General features: G+C 40.3%; 1 protein-coding gene across 3 annotated transcripts in view; it reads right to left on the minus strand.

Annotated features, from left to right (window-relative positions):
* Positions 1-1165: 1165 nt before the first annotated feature.
* The window catches only part of MTAP (methylthioadenosine phosphorylase), a 37985-nt gene continuing 21869 nt past the window's right edge, over positions 1166-17281 (minus strand). The window contains exons 5-9 of one of the 3 annotated variants that reach the window (XM_027088999.1): positions 12096-12198; positions 7591-7830; positions 4009-4131; positions 2019-2068; positions 1166-1845 (exon numbers count right to left, since the gene is read on the minus strand). In XM_027088999.1, the coding sequence (XP_026944800.1) occupies positions 2021-2068; positions 4009-4131; positions 7591-7830; positions 12096-12198 (514 nt within the window). In that variant the 3' untranslated portion in view covers positions 1166-1845; positions 2019-2020. Of the gene's footprint in view, positions 2069-4008; positions 4132-7590; positions 7831-12095; positions 12199-17281 lie in introns of all 3 variants that reach the window. The other 2 variants (XM_027088998.1, XM_027089000.1) reach the window with 2 other exon arrangements.

Below are 17281 nucleotides of genomic sequence, written 5' to 3' on the forward strand. Positions count from 1 at the left end.
TCAGACCCATCAGGTCCTCTGTGGCTCCCTCATATGCAGAGTTGAAACCACTGCATCTGAGAATCCAAGAGCCATACTCAAATGTAACCCAGACAGCTTAGTATTAATGCTGAAGGGTGGGTAACTAGTTTGTTGTTTACAATTAGCAGCTTATTATCTTGAAGACAGTTTCTTAGACACAAACACATTCATTCTACAATCTCTTTAAACAGACGAGATACATCACTAAAGGACCCAGTAACAGACCACAGTGAGAAGGAGTAATTTTGAGGGAAGTATGATCTCCCTGTGATAAGAAAACAAACCACATTCCTAAAAAATTGACAATAAAAAACAATAAGAAGCTTCCATTTTCTTTATTAAAAAACAAAAATCACCAACTCATGGAAAATAATTCATCAAATCATAAAAAAGAGTAGAAACAAAAAATCAAATGTCAATTTAAAGAATATCTGACACACTATAATGTGTGTATACAGTCTCTTAAATAATTTAAGATTAGCTCCATATTAAACACCCAGCTTTTCTCACATTGTTGCAAACCCAAGTATTGTTCTGACTATACAGTCATTAATTATCTTTTTTAACAAAAATAAAGATTGAACTCAAACAGAACTCCTCTTAGTATTGCCATTTTAACTTTTGCTGCATTACCAGAAACAGTGTGTTTTCAAGAACTGGGTTTTTCTAAGCCCATTTTTATTTTATTTTTTTTAGTTTTTATTTTATTTATTTATTTTTTTTTTTGCGGTACGTGGGCCTCTCACTGTTGTGGCCTCTCCCACTGCAGAGCACAGGCTCCGGACGCGCAGGCTCAGCGGCCATGGCTCACGGGCCCAGCCGCTCTGCGGCATGTGGGATCTTCCCGGACCGGGGCACGAACCTGTGTCCCCTGCATCGGCAGGCAGACTCTCAACCACTGCGCCACCAGGGAAGCCCCCATTTTTATTTTTAAAACTTCACTATTTGATTATATTCATTGTAGAAAAATGTGAAGATATGGAAAAATATAAAGAAAATTAAAAATTTATCCAATATCCCTCCCCCCAAATATAATAACAAAAGAGTATATATCTTTCTATTCTTTGCAAATATTTAAAACAAAATTAGTACTGTAAAATGCTTCTATATCCCCATTTCATATTATACAGCAACAATTTCCTTAGTACGTTAAATATTATGTGAAACCATGATGTTCAGTTGGCTGCTTCACAATCTAATTAGAGCTTAACCATGATTACCTCCAGTTGTTGGATATTCAGATTGTTTTGAATATCTGCTATTAAAACTAAGTTCTACATCCTTCTTTATACATAATTATTTGTATGTATCTCTGATAATTTCTTAAAGATAAATTCCTAGGAGTAAAGTAACCAGCACAAAGTGTATTTTTTAAGCCTTGTGATACATTTTACCAAAATGCCCTCCAAAAAGATTATACCAATTCACAGTCACATCAATAAATAGTCTAAGAGCTATTTCTTCACATTCCTTGGCAACATAGGAATGTTACTGCTTACCTTTACTGTTACAAATTTGGGGGAATGGTGAAAGGTGTCTTCTTTTTTTCTAATGTGTAAATATTTCCCCACGTTTTCTGGTTATTTGCTTTCCTTCTGTTATTTGAAGCAGTCCAAGTCTTTTAGAAGGCATCTCTGATGTGAGCAATGTCTTGTCTTATCACTTGTTCTTCCTTAGGGGGCAAGGGCACAGAAGCTGCATATCTCTTCTGTGTTTTCTCAAGCAGGAATTCCCTAAATGATTGGAGTTAGAGGGTTACCTTGTCTTCTGGGCAGCCATGCTATTTTAATGTCTTGGTAACATAACAGAAAACTGGGCCATTTTCTGAAAGAAAGCAGGCACAAATTATGGGACTTTGAGTGTAACCCCTAACTTTTAGTTCTTCATTCTTCTTTCATGTAAGGTGAGGTTCAGAATGTTTATCTCAGAGGACTGTTCTGATTCTCACTTATCTCCATCCGCCTTCACATCCACTAGGACATATTTTATACACCAACCTCTAGCCTGGATTGTTGTTTATGCAACCTCCATCATTTGCCTTATTCCACTGAAAAATGTCATTGAAATTTCTACGTTAGTATCACCAAATAGAATCGGAGCTTCTTCATTACAGCGTCTTACATATCTTGACACACAGTGGGTGCTCACTAAGTGTAGTGAATTAATGATACACACTTCAGTGTTGAGAGAGCTGAAAATACTGCCTTGGAATAAGGGATTATTAGTATGGTGTTCCTTAATGCTATAGAATGGAGGCCATGATTCTTAATTTTGTCTAGAGCAGCAATTCTTCATTTTCTCTTTTCTACACATATTGACCCTCTTAAAAAATGCATACATACAGAAACACACAATTTTACACACACTTTCAGAAGCGTCACAGAAAGAACACCAATTTCTACTATCCATACATCTTTACTTAAAAATGCAGCTGAAATAATAAATTTATTGCTTGACCAATTATCTTTAAGTTCAAGGGACTATGGTCAAAATGGGGTCAGAAACCTAAAAAAAAAAACGAAAAAAAACAAACCCAAAACACACCATCCCATCTTGCAGGTTATACCCTCAGCAGCAGCAAAAGTAGAGTCACATTTCCTGCCAATCAACAGTGTGTTTATTTAGACAAGCCAAAGTCATGCTGCTCTATCACATTACACTCATTATGTTTAGCTAAATGTAACTGTTTCTAGTTTAAAGTGACATTCTCCAATTCTTAGAATTTGTTTTCTGTTCCCCTTTTCTTTATCCTTATAATAAGGGCTGCCTGTATTTCAATTATGATGAAATACTTCATGGGGGGAAGGGCTTAACATTTACTCATTGAAGAACATTTATCTCCTGGGTATATAGGCTGAAACCAATGGATGTGTTTCCTGCTCCTTATGGATTTAAAGTCTAGTAGGGAAGACAGATTACAAATGTCAATATTCCTGACTTTGCCAGTCCTCAAGGCTGAGAGGCATATTATTACAGTGGTGTGCTGGAGCCTGCTTGTACCAGCTTGTAAAAACCTGATTATGTACATCACTTCCCAGCTTACCAGTGGCTTCATGTTAGTAGCTTGAAGTCGGCCGTGCAAGAGCATTTATACCACAGCAATCAGCAAACACTACAAATCTTGGCACCTCCATGCCCAGCAATTGGCAATCATTTACTACCACATAGTGTCCTTGTCACACTAAAACAGTGGCTCTCATTCCAGGGCTCCTCGGTAGTAATTCAGGTAGAGAGGGCTTTTATCAACTTTTCGAATCCTCTCTCAACTACTTTTCTTAAGACCTAAGAGTACAGATGTGTTCTAGGAGACCTTAGGATATACTGGCTACTAGGTGAATGTAACATCTGATCAATTTCAGGCAACTTCTTATCCAAGGTGGTTAATCAAGAGAGTCTCAAGATGTCCAGATAAAAACCACACATCTCTGAGCTCAGCAGTCAGTTCAAATTATATTCTGGGAATTAATACTAGAATTGAAGAGCTACCAATGTGCAACCCATCACTTGTTTATCATTAATTACTGTCTTAGTTTGACACAGCATTAACTGTAAGTAGACATTCCCTGGCACCATTTCAGTATTGCTGTTGTCAGTGTTTTGGCTTTAAAGGCTGCCAACACTTTGCATGGATCTGCCAAAGAGAAAACAGCCTTGTCTGCAGTGTAATCCATGTACAGAGCAAATATTACCGATCTTCTGAAGTAAAACTTAGGGATATACTGCAAAGCAGGACAATGTTAAGAACCTGGTAGACTAGATAATAAAACTCTCCCCACCTTAACTTCCAGTGCTCTTGCATTACCAGCCAAAATGTGTATCTATTCCATTTATGGTTAGTAGTAGTAAATAGCATGAAAACTTGTAGAAAACATCTAGTCTAGTATAAAATACATAAGAAGATGGACCAAGGGTGAAATGCAAATTAAGAGAAAAAGGCAGCTGAGGGTCTATGGAAGTGTCTGCTTACAGATGGCTGAGGATACTTACCCTAATGTTATGGAGGGTTTCTGACCATTCCGTGGATCCTATCTGAGGTATGGTAGTGAGAAGTAAACTTTTGGCTTTATTGGCATTTTCTTTCAGGGTCTTTAAGACCCGGTCCACAGAAACCTAGAGAAACAACAACACGGGATGTTAACAGCAATTTAAAATTCCACTGCTTTTCACAGAACATCTTCTTGAGTTCCTACCTGATCTGTTAAAGTCATTTTACCCCAGTTTCAATCCCCTGAGCGCAAGCTCTGCATGTATCAGGGAGAGCTCTTAGAGAAACCCAATGACATCTCTGAAAAGCACTACTGGTTTTCAGTATGGCATCCAAGAAAGTTTCTCAGATATATAATGTGTTAGCATGGCCTAAAAAGATTGTGGCTCTTCTCATGTCCATAGAATGGATTCCAGTTTTAAAAACTGTTGCTATACTGGATAAATCAGAAGATAAGCACATTTCTCTTTAGAGAAGTCTTCCAGCTGGTAAAGAAAAATGATGGAATCAAAGCATCAACCATTTTACAGTCCCAGTGAATTAATGGATGGGCTGTTAACATCACAGAACCAAAAAACCCAAACCAAACAAAGAAACAGTCCACTTTAATGAGCTTCCTTGTGGATTATGATGACCGAATATGATCGAATCTCTAGATCCTACTGCAAATTTACAGAAAATAACAGAGCACTGAGAAATTGGATAAACCACCCTAAGGAGATGATTTCACCAATTTGGATGGTGGGAAACTCTACAGGACAAATGACCTGCTTTTCACAGAATGAGTAAAGTTGTTTAATAAGAAAGCTGAAAAAAGTTACATGTAAAACAGATGATCAGAAAGAGTACTTGTCATGTTTCACTATGCTTAGAAGAAACCCAAGATTCAGGGGCAGGGCACAGTGATTACACATTTCTGTTTCCTGAAGTATCAAGTCCAGACCCCTCCCACAACATTGAGATGTGTTTAGAACAAAATGATGAGCACTGTAGCAGAGGGGAGTCCCATCACTGTGTGAGGGGATCACAGCACAAGGTGGTGACCAGCTAGCTGGGTGCCTGGCCAGCTATGAATCTTCAAATGCAGGGTCATGAAGCATCCAAGAGATTTACCTTGTATTTTACTCTTTTCCTCACACTTTGTGACTAATATAGATTCTGATCTCCTTTTTTCTCTTTGTTTCTGCTATTGTTCTTCACCCAAAATGTCCTTTCTACTAACTTCCTCACAATAAATTCTAACCTTCTGTTCAACATCCAGCTTAAATCTCAGAGAAGTTTTCTTCAGAAACTATCCCCCTCCCCCATTCCATCACACCTACCATCTGATGACCACCCTCTCAGGAGCCAGCACTATACTAGATGTGCTACATTTATCATATGGCTTAATTCTCCTAATAATCTCATCTCCTAATAAATCTCCTAATAATCTGCAAGGTCAGAAATGTAACTACACAACCCCCACCCATGCGAACAGGTTAAATAACTCAACCAGTATTACAAGTAAAAAGAACAACAGGAATTTGAAGAAGGGTTTAGGCAACTCTAAAACCTTTTTGCCATGCCAGGCTACACATCTGGCTTAAAGCACAATGACACACACAGCTGACTGAGATGATGCCATCTTTGTCTATGTTTTCCTGGTGGCATTTAATATTATTTGCTTTCGTGCCTTACCACTTACAAAGAGCTTAGGTTTGTTTTTTTTTTTTTTTGCTTTTAACTGAAGTAGCTCCAACTGACTGTTTTCCGAACCTCATGTGGGCTACTGAACGAAAGTACCATTCGCTCTGCATGGGGGACAAATGTTACTAGACCGAGCAGAAAGCCACAAGCAGGAAGCAATCTGCTCTTGCGGAGTGGCAGAGGCTGGAGTCTCCTATTAATTGGAAGCAGCTTCTCAACATCATGAGGCTGAGCTGTCCCTTAGGTGACCAAAGCTGCCAAGTCAGAGACTTTGTTGAGTCAGGATTTGCAAATCTCTTACATAACAAATATCCTAGTTGTCAGCAACGGTTTATTACACTGCGGAGTCAGGATAAGACATTCATGCAAAGAATCTGTGTTCATCTATGACCCAAAATCCATACCCACGGATGGACAGGCAGCTAGAATATCTTACTCCATTTTACATGAAACTGGATGGTGAAACAAGCAGCCTGAGATGGTGGTAAGGTCCCTTTGGAGAAAATGTCACCTTCCCTAAGTGTGTTCAGAACTGCCACCCCAGCACTTCTTCCTTCAAAATTTCTTGGCTGTAGTTTTATCACTTTCTCTTTTTAAAATGAGATAAATGACAAGACAAATGATCTGGTTTTTTCAACTAAAATGCAAGGAATGAAAAGGGAGGAGAATATTGCAGTAAAAGATTTAAGAGGCATATCGTTCAAATGCAATGTGTGGATTATAAGGGATCCTGATTTGAACAGTTAAAAATTATAAAACGAGGGAAAATGTGACAAATCTGGACATTTGATTATATTAAGGAATTAATATCAATATTTTTTCATACAACAATGGTGTGGTTTTAAAAAATTATTTTAGAAGAGAGGCCTTTTAGAAAAATTTACTTCAAAATAATTAGGGTAGGGGAGAGAAAAGTGGGTAGGGGCATATAAATAAAACAAGATTTGACATGGCTGATAACTGTGGAAAGCTCAGTGATGGTAACTGGGAGTTCATTATACTAGACTCTACTTTTGTAGATGTTCAAAGTTTTCCACAAAGAAAATATTTGTTTTGGAAGCCTGACCTCAGTGGCCCAGTGTCCTCAAATACCAGCTGGATCTTGCTGTCTTTCCTGCCAAAAACCCTCATTGACCTCCCATCTGAAATCCTTACACAGCCTACGTGGCCCTGCCTCCCTCTTCTCCCTCCTCTCCTCTCCACTCAACTCAGGCACGGCCATCTTTCCCATCACACTTAAACCAGGAAGCCTTCCTGGATTTCAAGTATTTGGTTGGGCCAATTTGATATGTACTTCTGTACCTTATCACACTATTTCTTTATAACCCTGAGCCTTCTCACATTGGTTTGCTTGGCCTCTACCCAGCCCCACAAAACCCAGAATTTTGGCTCCTTATGGACCTGTCTGTCTGCTGTCATATTATTATACCAAGCACAGTACCCAGCCAAGGTAGGTGAGACAAACAGGAATACAGACAGACATGAATACAGAGTCCTTTTACCAGGAAGAGGTACGTAATGGTAGGGTTTTCACCCTACATAATAAACAGTAGCACAGCATACAGAACTTATAACCAAGTCTTTATCCTTAAAGTAAGGGCCAAGTCTCAATATAATTCCCAACACACCTACATGTTTACAATGTACTGTTCCCCTGTTGATCCTTGGATAAAAGTGTCTTTTTATTCTCTATGAAGATTTCTGTTCTTCCAGTGGGAACTACAGAAAAAATCTGTTAATACCTAATGACACTGTATAAAAAGCTGACTTTAAAACCTGGTAGAATGGCACTTTCTGGAACTAATGTAATATAAACAAAGAGTTAAGACACTCTCTTACTGGCTCACACAGCACATGGAAACCCAGGCCATACAAGTTCCAAAGAGAATTTCACTTACTACTTCCTCATGCTCCTTCCAGCAATCATAATCTGTTGCCATGGCGATACTCGCGTAGCAAATTCCAGCCTCCTTAGCAAGAATCACCTCTGGAACTGTGGTCATGTTGATAACATCCGCACCCCAGGTTTGGAACATGACACTTTCTGCCCGGGAGCTAAAACGAGGTCCCTCAATTGTGATCATTGTCCCTTTTGAGTGGCACCGGAGTCCTAGCTTCTTAGCGGTCTCTATGAGGACCTAGAATGCAAAGAACCAAACTCAAAACATACGAACATACAAACAGAAAGTCAGCTTAATTTATTTTTCCTCTGATTGTTTAAAAGATTGTTACTATAAATACCTAGTACCTGTAGGCCCTCAAAGAGAACCTAGGAAATCACAGAAGGGTGTTTCGTAGACCCTTATCCTTACATAGTGCTCTGTCCTGCCCCAGCCCCTAGCTCACAGCTACAAGAGCAAACAGTGAGGTTTTTCTACACACCAGGCATTTGTTTACATGCTTTAATCTCACTTCTTAACAACTTTAAGAGACTATCATGGATTGTGAATGGGGGCTTGAGCCTGAGCTCTTAACCTCCAAGTCTACACTAAGGTGCCTTCCTCATTCACATCTCAGAGATGTGCAGAGTGAACTGTTTTCAAGCTCCTGAGAAACTCATTCTCACTGGTCTTTTATACAAAACCTGAGGGCTTTTGTGAAAGCTTTTTGGGGGTAGAAAGTGATTTCATAATCTCTTTTGCCTATTGCCTCTCTAAAGACATACAGTAAAAAACAGAATGGGGCTGTGCTGATTTCTTCTATCCAGAGATAAACTTATCTTGGCATCCCTTTAGAGGCAAGGCCACATATGAGTTTAGAAACATTATTTAAAAGTTTGATCACTTTTTTTAGTGTCTAATAATGTACGTCTAATCTAATTTCATTATTTTCTTAGCCTGTGCTTCAACATTCCTTTTTAATTAAAAAAAAAATTAGTCTTTTAAACTTAACTCTTAAAGTACTGCCAAGAATTCACTTACCCTTATGTACGTCCTAGTTTTTTCATCTGTAACATGGGAATAATATTATATAACTCAGAGATACTGAGTTTTGTTTTTTTTTTTTAAAGAATTTATTTATTTATTTATTTATTTATTTATTGGCTGTTTTGGGTCTTCGTTGCTGCATGTGGGCTTTCTCTAGTTGCAGCCAGCAGGGGCTTATCTTTGTTACGGTGCGTGGGCTTCTCATTGCAGTGGCTTCTCTTGTTGCGGAGGATGGGCTCTAGGCGCGGGGGCTTCAGTAGTTGTGGCTCGCAGGCTCAGTAGTTGTGGCACACGGGCTTAGTTGCTCCGCAGCATATGGGATCTTCCCAGACCAGGGCTCGAACCTGTGTCCCCTGCACTGGCAGGCGGATTCTTAACCACTGTGCCACCAGGGAAGCCCCGATACTGTGAATATTAAATGAGCTAAGGAATATATATAGCAAGGAATCTAAATGCTTAACTGGTCTTCTAATCATTAACACTGGCAGCTTCTACACATTTCCCAAATAATTTGTCAAGTTTCCTATGATACCATATATAAGATGGAGTGACTCAAAGTCAATAGAAGGCTCCAATCTAGGCCAAAGGCTTGCCTGCACATGTCTGAACCACATAAGCAAATTAACCTATTTCCTTAAAAATAACACATTATGCTATGGCAAGACGAGAAAGAATTTTAACAAGAGCTTCGGCAACTCCAAATTTAGAACCATGACAAGCCCTAGATGACTAGCTGATGCTACATCATGTTTATTTATCCTATACATGCTGAAAATAAGATTCTGCTAAATAAAAACTTTTCTTTAAGGAGTATAGGTATAAATACAAGGGCTTATTAAACCACTGATGTCCCCCCCCCGACTTTCAAAATTAAGATATAACCAGCCCAGTCCTGTCTTCATTAAATGTCTTTAAAAATCTCAAATAACTGAGCTGTACGTCTCGGCCAAACTTCAGAGTGCTTCTAGAGATGTGTGAAGGAAGATCACAACTATCGCAGGCCAGTGGCAATGTGCCTTGTACGTCTTCACCATCACCCTGGGTGGTGGGTGCCACGATGGGGAGGAGGAAGTAGAGGCTTATCGGCCTGGGTGGGCCAGGCAGTGACAGACCCTGGGCCCTTGCCACCTGGGCAAGTACTCTGCACTCCCACACAAACAGATAACGCCACCGTAAGGTGCCAGAAATATAAACTACAGGCTGAGAGGTCTCTTTACTGTGTCAGGACTTTAGAAGAATGTGTTTCAGATTACCTTTCGACTAGAAGTACTATTTTTGGAATAGGTAATACTTGCACATGGTACAAAAACGTAAACAGTACAAAAGGATATTATTCTGTGACAAGTATTTCTTCTACCTGTGTACTAGCGACCCAGTTTCCCCATGGGAAACCACTGTTACCAGTTCTTCGGTCAGCTTTCCAGAAACACTCTATTTGCATATAAATATTTTCATATTTATCTCTTTTATATACACATATTTCAACACAAGTGGTAAGATATAGTACAACCATAGTGTACCTTGCTTGCCACTTGACAATCTGTCATCGGTACACGAAAGTACACAATTACGTTGAAAGTTAAAGTGATAATTACGAAGGGGCAACACCACCCACTCTTTACATTTTTTGGACAATATTTTAAAATCTCTTTTAGGGTATATAAGAATAAAGTAATACTCTGAAGGCGTTATTTTCCCATTTTCTTAAACTGCCCTCCCCAGCACTCTTTTAAAGTCTTTATGTGAGGGTCCTTAGCTTGACTAGACTAATAATAGCTGAATTAATTCAGTCTCAAGGGAGGCCAAACTGCATTACTGGAAACTATCATCCAGCCACCACATTTACAGTGCTCTGCATACATCATTAGCACTTTTCCCTTACCCACCTCTGCTCCTAGTACCCACATCACTGGGCAGTACCTCTGATTTCCTACTAACATGCATATTCTCTCCCTAGTCTATTTCTTCCCAAGCTGCCCCCATTTTGAAGTGGACAAAAATGTTATTGCACACATCTACCTTCCTCTGGAGAGCAAATTTATTCTGTGGACAGATCTGTGTTTCAGACTTACATTGTTCTGATATATTCTGCTGATAACTACCCAGGAACTTACACAGTTGATCCTTGAACAACATAGGTTTGAACTGTGCAGTCCACTCATACATGGATTTTTTTCCAATAAATTCATACTACAATACTATACAATCTGTGGTTTGCTGAATCCTTGGATGCAGAACTGCAGATAAGGAGGGCCAACTGTAAAGTTATACTCAGATTTTCAAGTGCATGGTAGGTCAGTGCCCCAACCCCTCACGTTGTTCAAGGGTCAAATGTATTCTAAACTCACACTTAAAAGTTAACCTACCCTTTTTTTTGTTTTAAAGAAGTAAAAAAGGTGCTTTCACAGAAGTCACAGAGAATCAACATGCAGTGATATATCTGAAATGGCTCCAACGCCTGGCTTTGGATTCTAGATTTCTGAGACCAGAGTGAGGTTAAGGTGCCCTAGCTCTTAACTGTAAGGAAGCTAGTTTTACATGATTATACAAGGCTGAACATATACTACTTTCCACATTCAGGTGTTAAAATCACCTGAATGATTAACATGTTTAGGTATCTGTATCGTCTAAGTTATTTTATAAAGTAGATTTTACTAGGCAGTTTGTCTCTGACAATAACTTCTGACCTACTGGGTTGCACCTGACTTTCAAATCTTGAGTTATAAGAAAAGTACCATGGATGGACTTTTGAATTGTGGTAGCCATTTTTATTCTCTGAAAGCTAAGGCTGTGATTCCTCACTTTATATCACCATTGGCTTTTGTAGGGCTGCCCCTTTAGTCCTGAGATCTTACTATAATCCTGGAGAGGAAGCTGGACAGTAACAGCCAAACTCACCTCAAAGGTAAATGATGCCAATCTGACAATTTACAGATTATTAATAACTTAATTCATAAAAGCAGTTAACAGTCACTGGATGTCTTATAACTAACAGGCAGCACTCAAAGCACTTTATAAGTAAATAACTCTTTTATCTCTCACAGTCCTACGAGGTACATGTTATCATCACCTTATTTTACAAACGAGGAAACCAAACCCGAGGTTTTGGTCCAAAGACACACACCAATTAAGCTGAAGAGTAAAGACCTGATCATAAGAAATCTGGTTCCAGATTGTATACTCTAGACATACTATGCTACCCTAAATTATTTTAAAAGGTATCCTGACAGCAAAATCAAAACTTAGTTAAGAAAAAAGAAAAAGTAGGTTGCAACTTTGAGTGATTCATCTTACAAATGACTGAGAATAGTGGAGACATTATTAGCAAAGGGAAACAACTCTTCATAAAACCTTGAGTAAGCAGCAAGCTAGAGAGGGGAAGAGAGACCACATGCTTGGCCAGTTAATTCTATGTCTAGATGCCACCCCAAGCCCTCATGATTTATTCTGGTGCACCTTCCAGAAATATTACGAACCTCTCTTGTTTTAGGGCAGAACGGCTCAGCCATTGGAATATGACACACTCCTCTGGCACAGGAATGATTTCCGTCATAGAAGGTCTGAAGCCTTCTGGTAGTCCTACAAAATAAAATAAAAAAGGGTAGTTTTTAAAAAGCCACCTTCCCACCCTCTGGGGGCTGGTAATCAGTTGTATCTAGGTCGATATCTTGGGTCCTCACTCCAGAATCAATAGTTCTGGATAAGCTGAAGGAAACTTTTTTTTTTTTTTTTTTTTTTTTAAAAAACAACAACAACAAGAAAAAGAGCTTCTGGATGGTATTTGGCTTTTTTGGCTCTGGGTTGGTGGCAACGTGCTTCCCAACAGGAATTAGTGTCTGTGGTCTGGTGGCTGTGATAGGATAACCACACTGAACTGTAGATGCAACTCAACTGTGGGCTCAGGAGGCCAGGTAAAACACTTAAGAAGTCAATATGAAAATTTTCCATCATCTCAGATGTAGAGGATTGTGTAGTGAACCCCATATATATCACTTAGATTCAACAGTTTCCAAAATTTTGTCAAACTTGCTCCATCTGTTGCAAATCCCAGACTTTGTCACTTCACCCCTACTTCAGAAGGACCAAAATATGTGGAGTATTTTCCACGGCAATGTCATTATCACAGCTGATAAAAATGACATTAATTCCTCAGTATCACCTAATATATAGACCATGTGCAAATTTCCCTGGTGTCCTCAAAAAAAAAAAAAAATCTTTTTTTAAACTGTTGCTTGATTAGTTTCATGTTCAAACACAGTCCAAACTTTGCATTTGATTGCCCTGTCACTAAATTGAGAGTAATTCCTGCCCTCTGCCCTCAACCTTATTTTTTCATGCCTTTGACCCACTGAAGAAAGCAGCCATTCATCCAGCTCCACATTTCAGAATCATTTGTCTCTTTGCTCCCTTACTTAAGCTTATGCATCTACCCGCCAGAATTAGTTCTAAAGTCTCATAAAAGTTCTAAAGTTAACTTTCTGTTAAAACATTTTTGAATCTGTAGGACAGAGGGTAAAATTAAGCCAGTGGCAAGTCACCCAGCAACTTCTCTCTCAAAGTTTTCAGAATAAAGCACTTCCTATATCCATTATATTGTTCTAAACTTGAACTCATGAGTAATATAGAAAAGAAAGTCCTCATTTCCCTAGAGAGGGGAGAGCAGGGGAGGGACGCGGCAAGGGAAAACCAACAGCTGAAGGCAAATCACTTCATTTCTGCTTCCGGGGGTGGGAGGGTAGGCAACGGCATGGAGAAATATTCTGGTTCAGTTTACACAGCTGGCGTGTCCACCTATCAAAGTTAACCTGTCACTTCCTCCCCATCACATATTAAACAGTGACACTAGCTGGCACCAAAGCCACCTTGCTCAGAGATTAGGCCTCAGAGATTGGGAGGAATGAAAACCCAGTCTGTGCTCCTCTCAACCCCTTATCATACACGGGTCTTAAGGGAAAGGCTAAGTTAACCCCAAAGCAATTTCAGATGGCACCGAAGAACAGGTCAAATGACTCTTCCAGCCTATATAAACAGAGGCTTTTCTCTTTTTGTAAAACTGACTAATAAAATGGTTCCACATATTCCAGCTTTGGCTTGGTTTCAGCCTTCAGTGAGTCAAGTATTAGCAAAAATCCTACTTACAACCATGATTAAGTGTGAAAACAGGGCCACAAAACCCTTCAGTGGCTATACCCCAATAGACATCTATGCAGTAACACCCCCATCTTATCTATCTCTGTCCCTCTCTATCTCCATTCCTTCTTTGCCTAATTACTCCTCTCTCTGTTTTGAACATTTACCTTAAGACATAATATGTATTAGTTATTCCTTATGTTATGCTATATACATGTGATACTAACTGCCTACAGTTTTAATTCCCTCTCAACTGGAACATTTTACATTTTTCTCTTTAAACAAAGCTCCCTAACTCCCACTTCTCAGGCTTATAGCAAACCACCATATCTCCTTGATTCTTCATTTCCCAATTACAAAATGTAGTGTTCATCCACCCATTTATAAGAGTGTTATAAGGATTAAGTGAGCCCTGATGCCTAGATATCCCACGGCAGCTCAGAACTGAGGTCTGGGCTAGAGACTGAATTGGGAGTCAGCACCAAGGAGAAGCTGTAGCTGAGAATGGGGCCTCAGAGCACCCAACCTTGCAGGAGGGGTAGCCCCGAGGAAGAAATAGGGACTTTAATACCAGTATTTCTAATAGGTTCAGGGTTGTGCTGTTAAGATCCCAGGAGGGAAAGTGCCAATAAGAAACATCTCTTCACACAGACTGCCCACCTACTTGTGGTGTTCTGCATAACTCAAACAGTGACATATTCAAGGAAAAGTAATGATCTAATTTTAAATCACTATAAGTACTCCTATGCTGCATAAAATAATGAGGCATGATTATGCTGAATGAAATTCAGACCAAGAGCAATGGGGTTTGCAATCACAAGTGAAGGACACCACCCAAGTGAAATTCTAAAATGAAAATATATGTGATTTTAAGATCTCCTGTCCTCCCCCTGAGAGTTTTTAAGGAGAAGTGAGAGCTTCTGTAATGTAGCAAGAAGCAAAGGACGTCCCACACGGTGGGGACTGTTACCTCATTGAGCCTGTGTTAAAGGGGGTTCCTGCCTGTTCACTCCCAATTTCCAGTCAAAAGAGCTCTTCTATAAACAAAACAGTAGTTCACTCTCAAGTGGAGCTTTCTGACGGATATGAAGAAAATATAGAAAATGTAGTTTTGTACCTGGATTTCAATCCTGTTACTGATTTTTCGTGTGGCCTTGAGCAACTTACTTCCTCAGGGAAGTAGAGCAAACCTCCCTGAGTTCTTTCTTCATAAGGTATTAGCAACATCCACTTACACCCTTGTTTAAAACAGGGCCGCAAAAAACCTCTGGTAGCTACATCCCAATAGGGTGATGCAATAACTCCTCCATTTATATGTCAAATGTGCGTTTGGGGATAAACAGTAATTGTTGCAAAGTGCTACTACTATTGCCCTGAGGATCAATGAGGGAACAGATGCAGCATCCGGCCTACAGTATTCACCCAGGTCACATTACCGATGGACACAGGCGCAGCAGAAGCAAGCACATGGAGGAGCTCATCAATGGAAGACACTTGCAGATTTTTCTTGAGGGCAGAAACTAGGTGTGCAGCCGTGCCTAGGTGAGCACCTTTCCCTGATAAAGGGGGCCCTTAATGAGATCTCTTCTTCCTCCCATCAAGAGATAGAACTGGAATCTCTTCCTGGGCCACAGGAAAAAAATTAGCCTTAGACAACGTCAGACTGGCTGGATCCATTGGGAAGCTATGTTTTAGGCTGTGGGTGAGAAGAACAGGAAGGATCACACACCTTCCAGAAGCAACCTAGACCGAGGATGAGAGTTTAGGGGTGGCGGCTCTGTCCTACCAAGCTATGAAAGTGGCATGTGGCAGCAAACAAAATAATGCCCCCCTACACCCCTGAATATCCACACCCTAATGCCCAGAACATATGAATATGTTACCTTACATGGCAGAGGGGAACAGAGGTTGCAGGTGGAATTAAGACTGCTAACCAGCTGGACTTAGAAAGATTATCCTGGATTAACCAGGTAGGCCCAGTATCATCACAGGAGTCCTGACATGTGGAAGAAGGCAGAAGAGTCAATACTAGTGATGAAAAGGACTTGACCCGCCATTGCTGGCTTTGCAGATGGAAGGGGGCCAGGAGCCAAGGAATGAAGGTGGCAAAGAGCAAGGAAAGGGATTCTCCCAAGCCTCCAGAAAGGAATGCAGCCCTTGATTTTAGCCTACTGAGACCCATGTTAGACTCCTGACCTGCAGAACTAGATAATAAATTTGTGTTGTTTAAGCCACTAAGTTTGTGGTAACTTGTTACAGCAGCAATAGGAAGCTAATACATGTGCTCATATGGTTTAACACAGTTAACGCAATGCAACTCTGCCCCTAACTCTTGCTTCAATTGGTGAAGCCTCCTAGCGAGGCAAAGGGACTGCTAATTTCACCACCCTCTCCACCATCAGCCTGGGATATATATCCACTGGAAGTAGACTTCAGGGACTGCCCAACTGACTGGCTTTACTGCTCCCTGGCTGGCTGTGTGCCTCCAGGAGAGAGTCACTCTGACCTGTGTTCACCTTATCAGTCTTCTCATATTTTAAATGGGGAAGTATGAAGGGTAAATACTGTGTGAAGACTGAATAAGAACACATGAAGCAAGTGCTCAGCCCGAGTAACTACTGCTGGTAGAAAATCTGCTTCTGTACCTGTCGTCTGCCAACTTCAGAGCAGACGTACTCGGGTCTCAAGTCAAGGGTACCCCCAAAACGGGGATACGTGATGAGAAAAGTTAGCAAAACAAACAACAAACTGCGTATGGAAGAGTGAAGAAGACAAAATGATGTTGTGTACTGGCAAGAGAACTGAGTTCAAGGCCATCAGGGAGAGAATACCGGGCACTTTCAGACACAGTGGGGGAACAAAGCCCAGAGAAAGACTGACCAGTAGGTTCTTTCTGGATCAAGATCCTTGAATTGGCACAAAGACAGCCATTTGTTAATAGTTTTCCTTTGAGGAAGTGCTGAGTTGCAAACAAGATGAGGGAAAACACTTTTCCCACAGCAGAAGCAAACACACCCGCACACTTCCAAGGTGGTTCTGGAGCACAGCACATGTCCACGAGCCTCAGCACACAGGAACACGAGGCGGTTAATTTACTGGCAAAGCGGGGTCAAGGGCTGCTCATACACAGCTTGGTTTCGGAGAAATGATTCTACCCATATCACTTAAAGTCTACCCAAACAGTCTATCTCATGAGTGCCCCTAAGTGAAAAATGCATCGTTTGGTGCATTTACTCTTAGCACTGCAAGCTGCAAAAGGGGAAGGCTGGTTGGAAAGGCATGCATATTGAAAACTTCAGTAATGTGTCAGATTGCCTTCTATTACGATTCTAACCATCTCTACCAGTAATAGGTATGTGCGTTAATTATCCAGGGCCTGACAGCATCTCACAGGTGGGAAGAACTTAATATTTTTCTTTCCCTTCATAATTATTCAGAAATAACTTGACTTCAAAAGACCAGAGATGACCAGATAATAAACATTAATACTTCACTGGGGAAAGGGAAATGAGCAGGGATGCAAAGTACAAAA

Source organism: Aethalodelphis obliquidens, unplaced genomic scaffold (genome assembly GCF_003676395.1).
Source record: "Aethalodelphis obliquidens isolate GAN/ISIS:26980383/991018 unplaced genomic scaffold, ASM367639v1 scaffold64, whole genome shotgun sequence".
Lineage (NCBI taxonomy): Eukaryota > Metazoa > Chordata > Mammalia > Artiodactyla > Delphinidae > Aethalodelphis > Aethalodelphis obliquidens.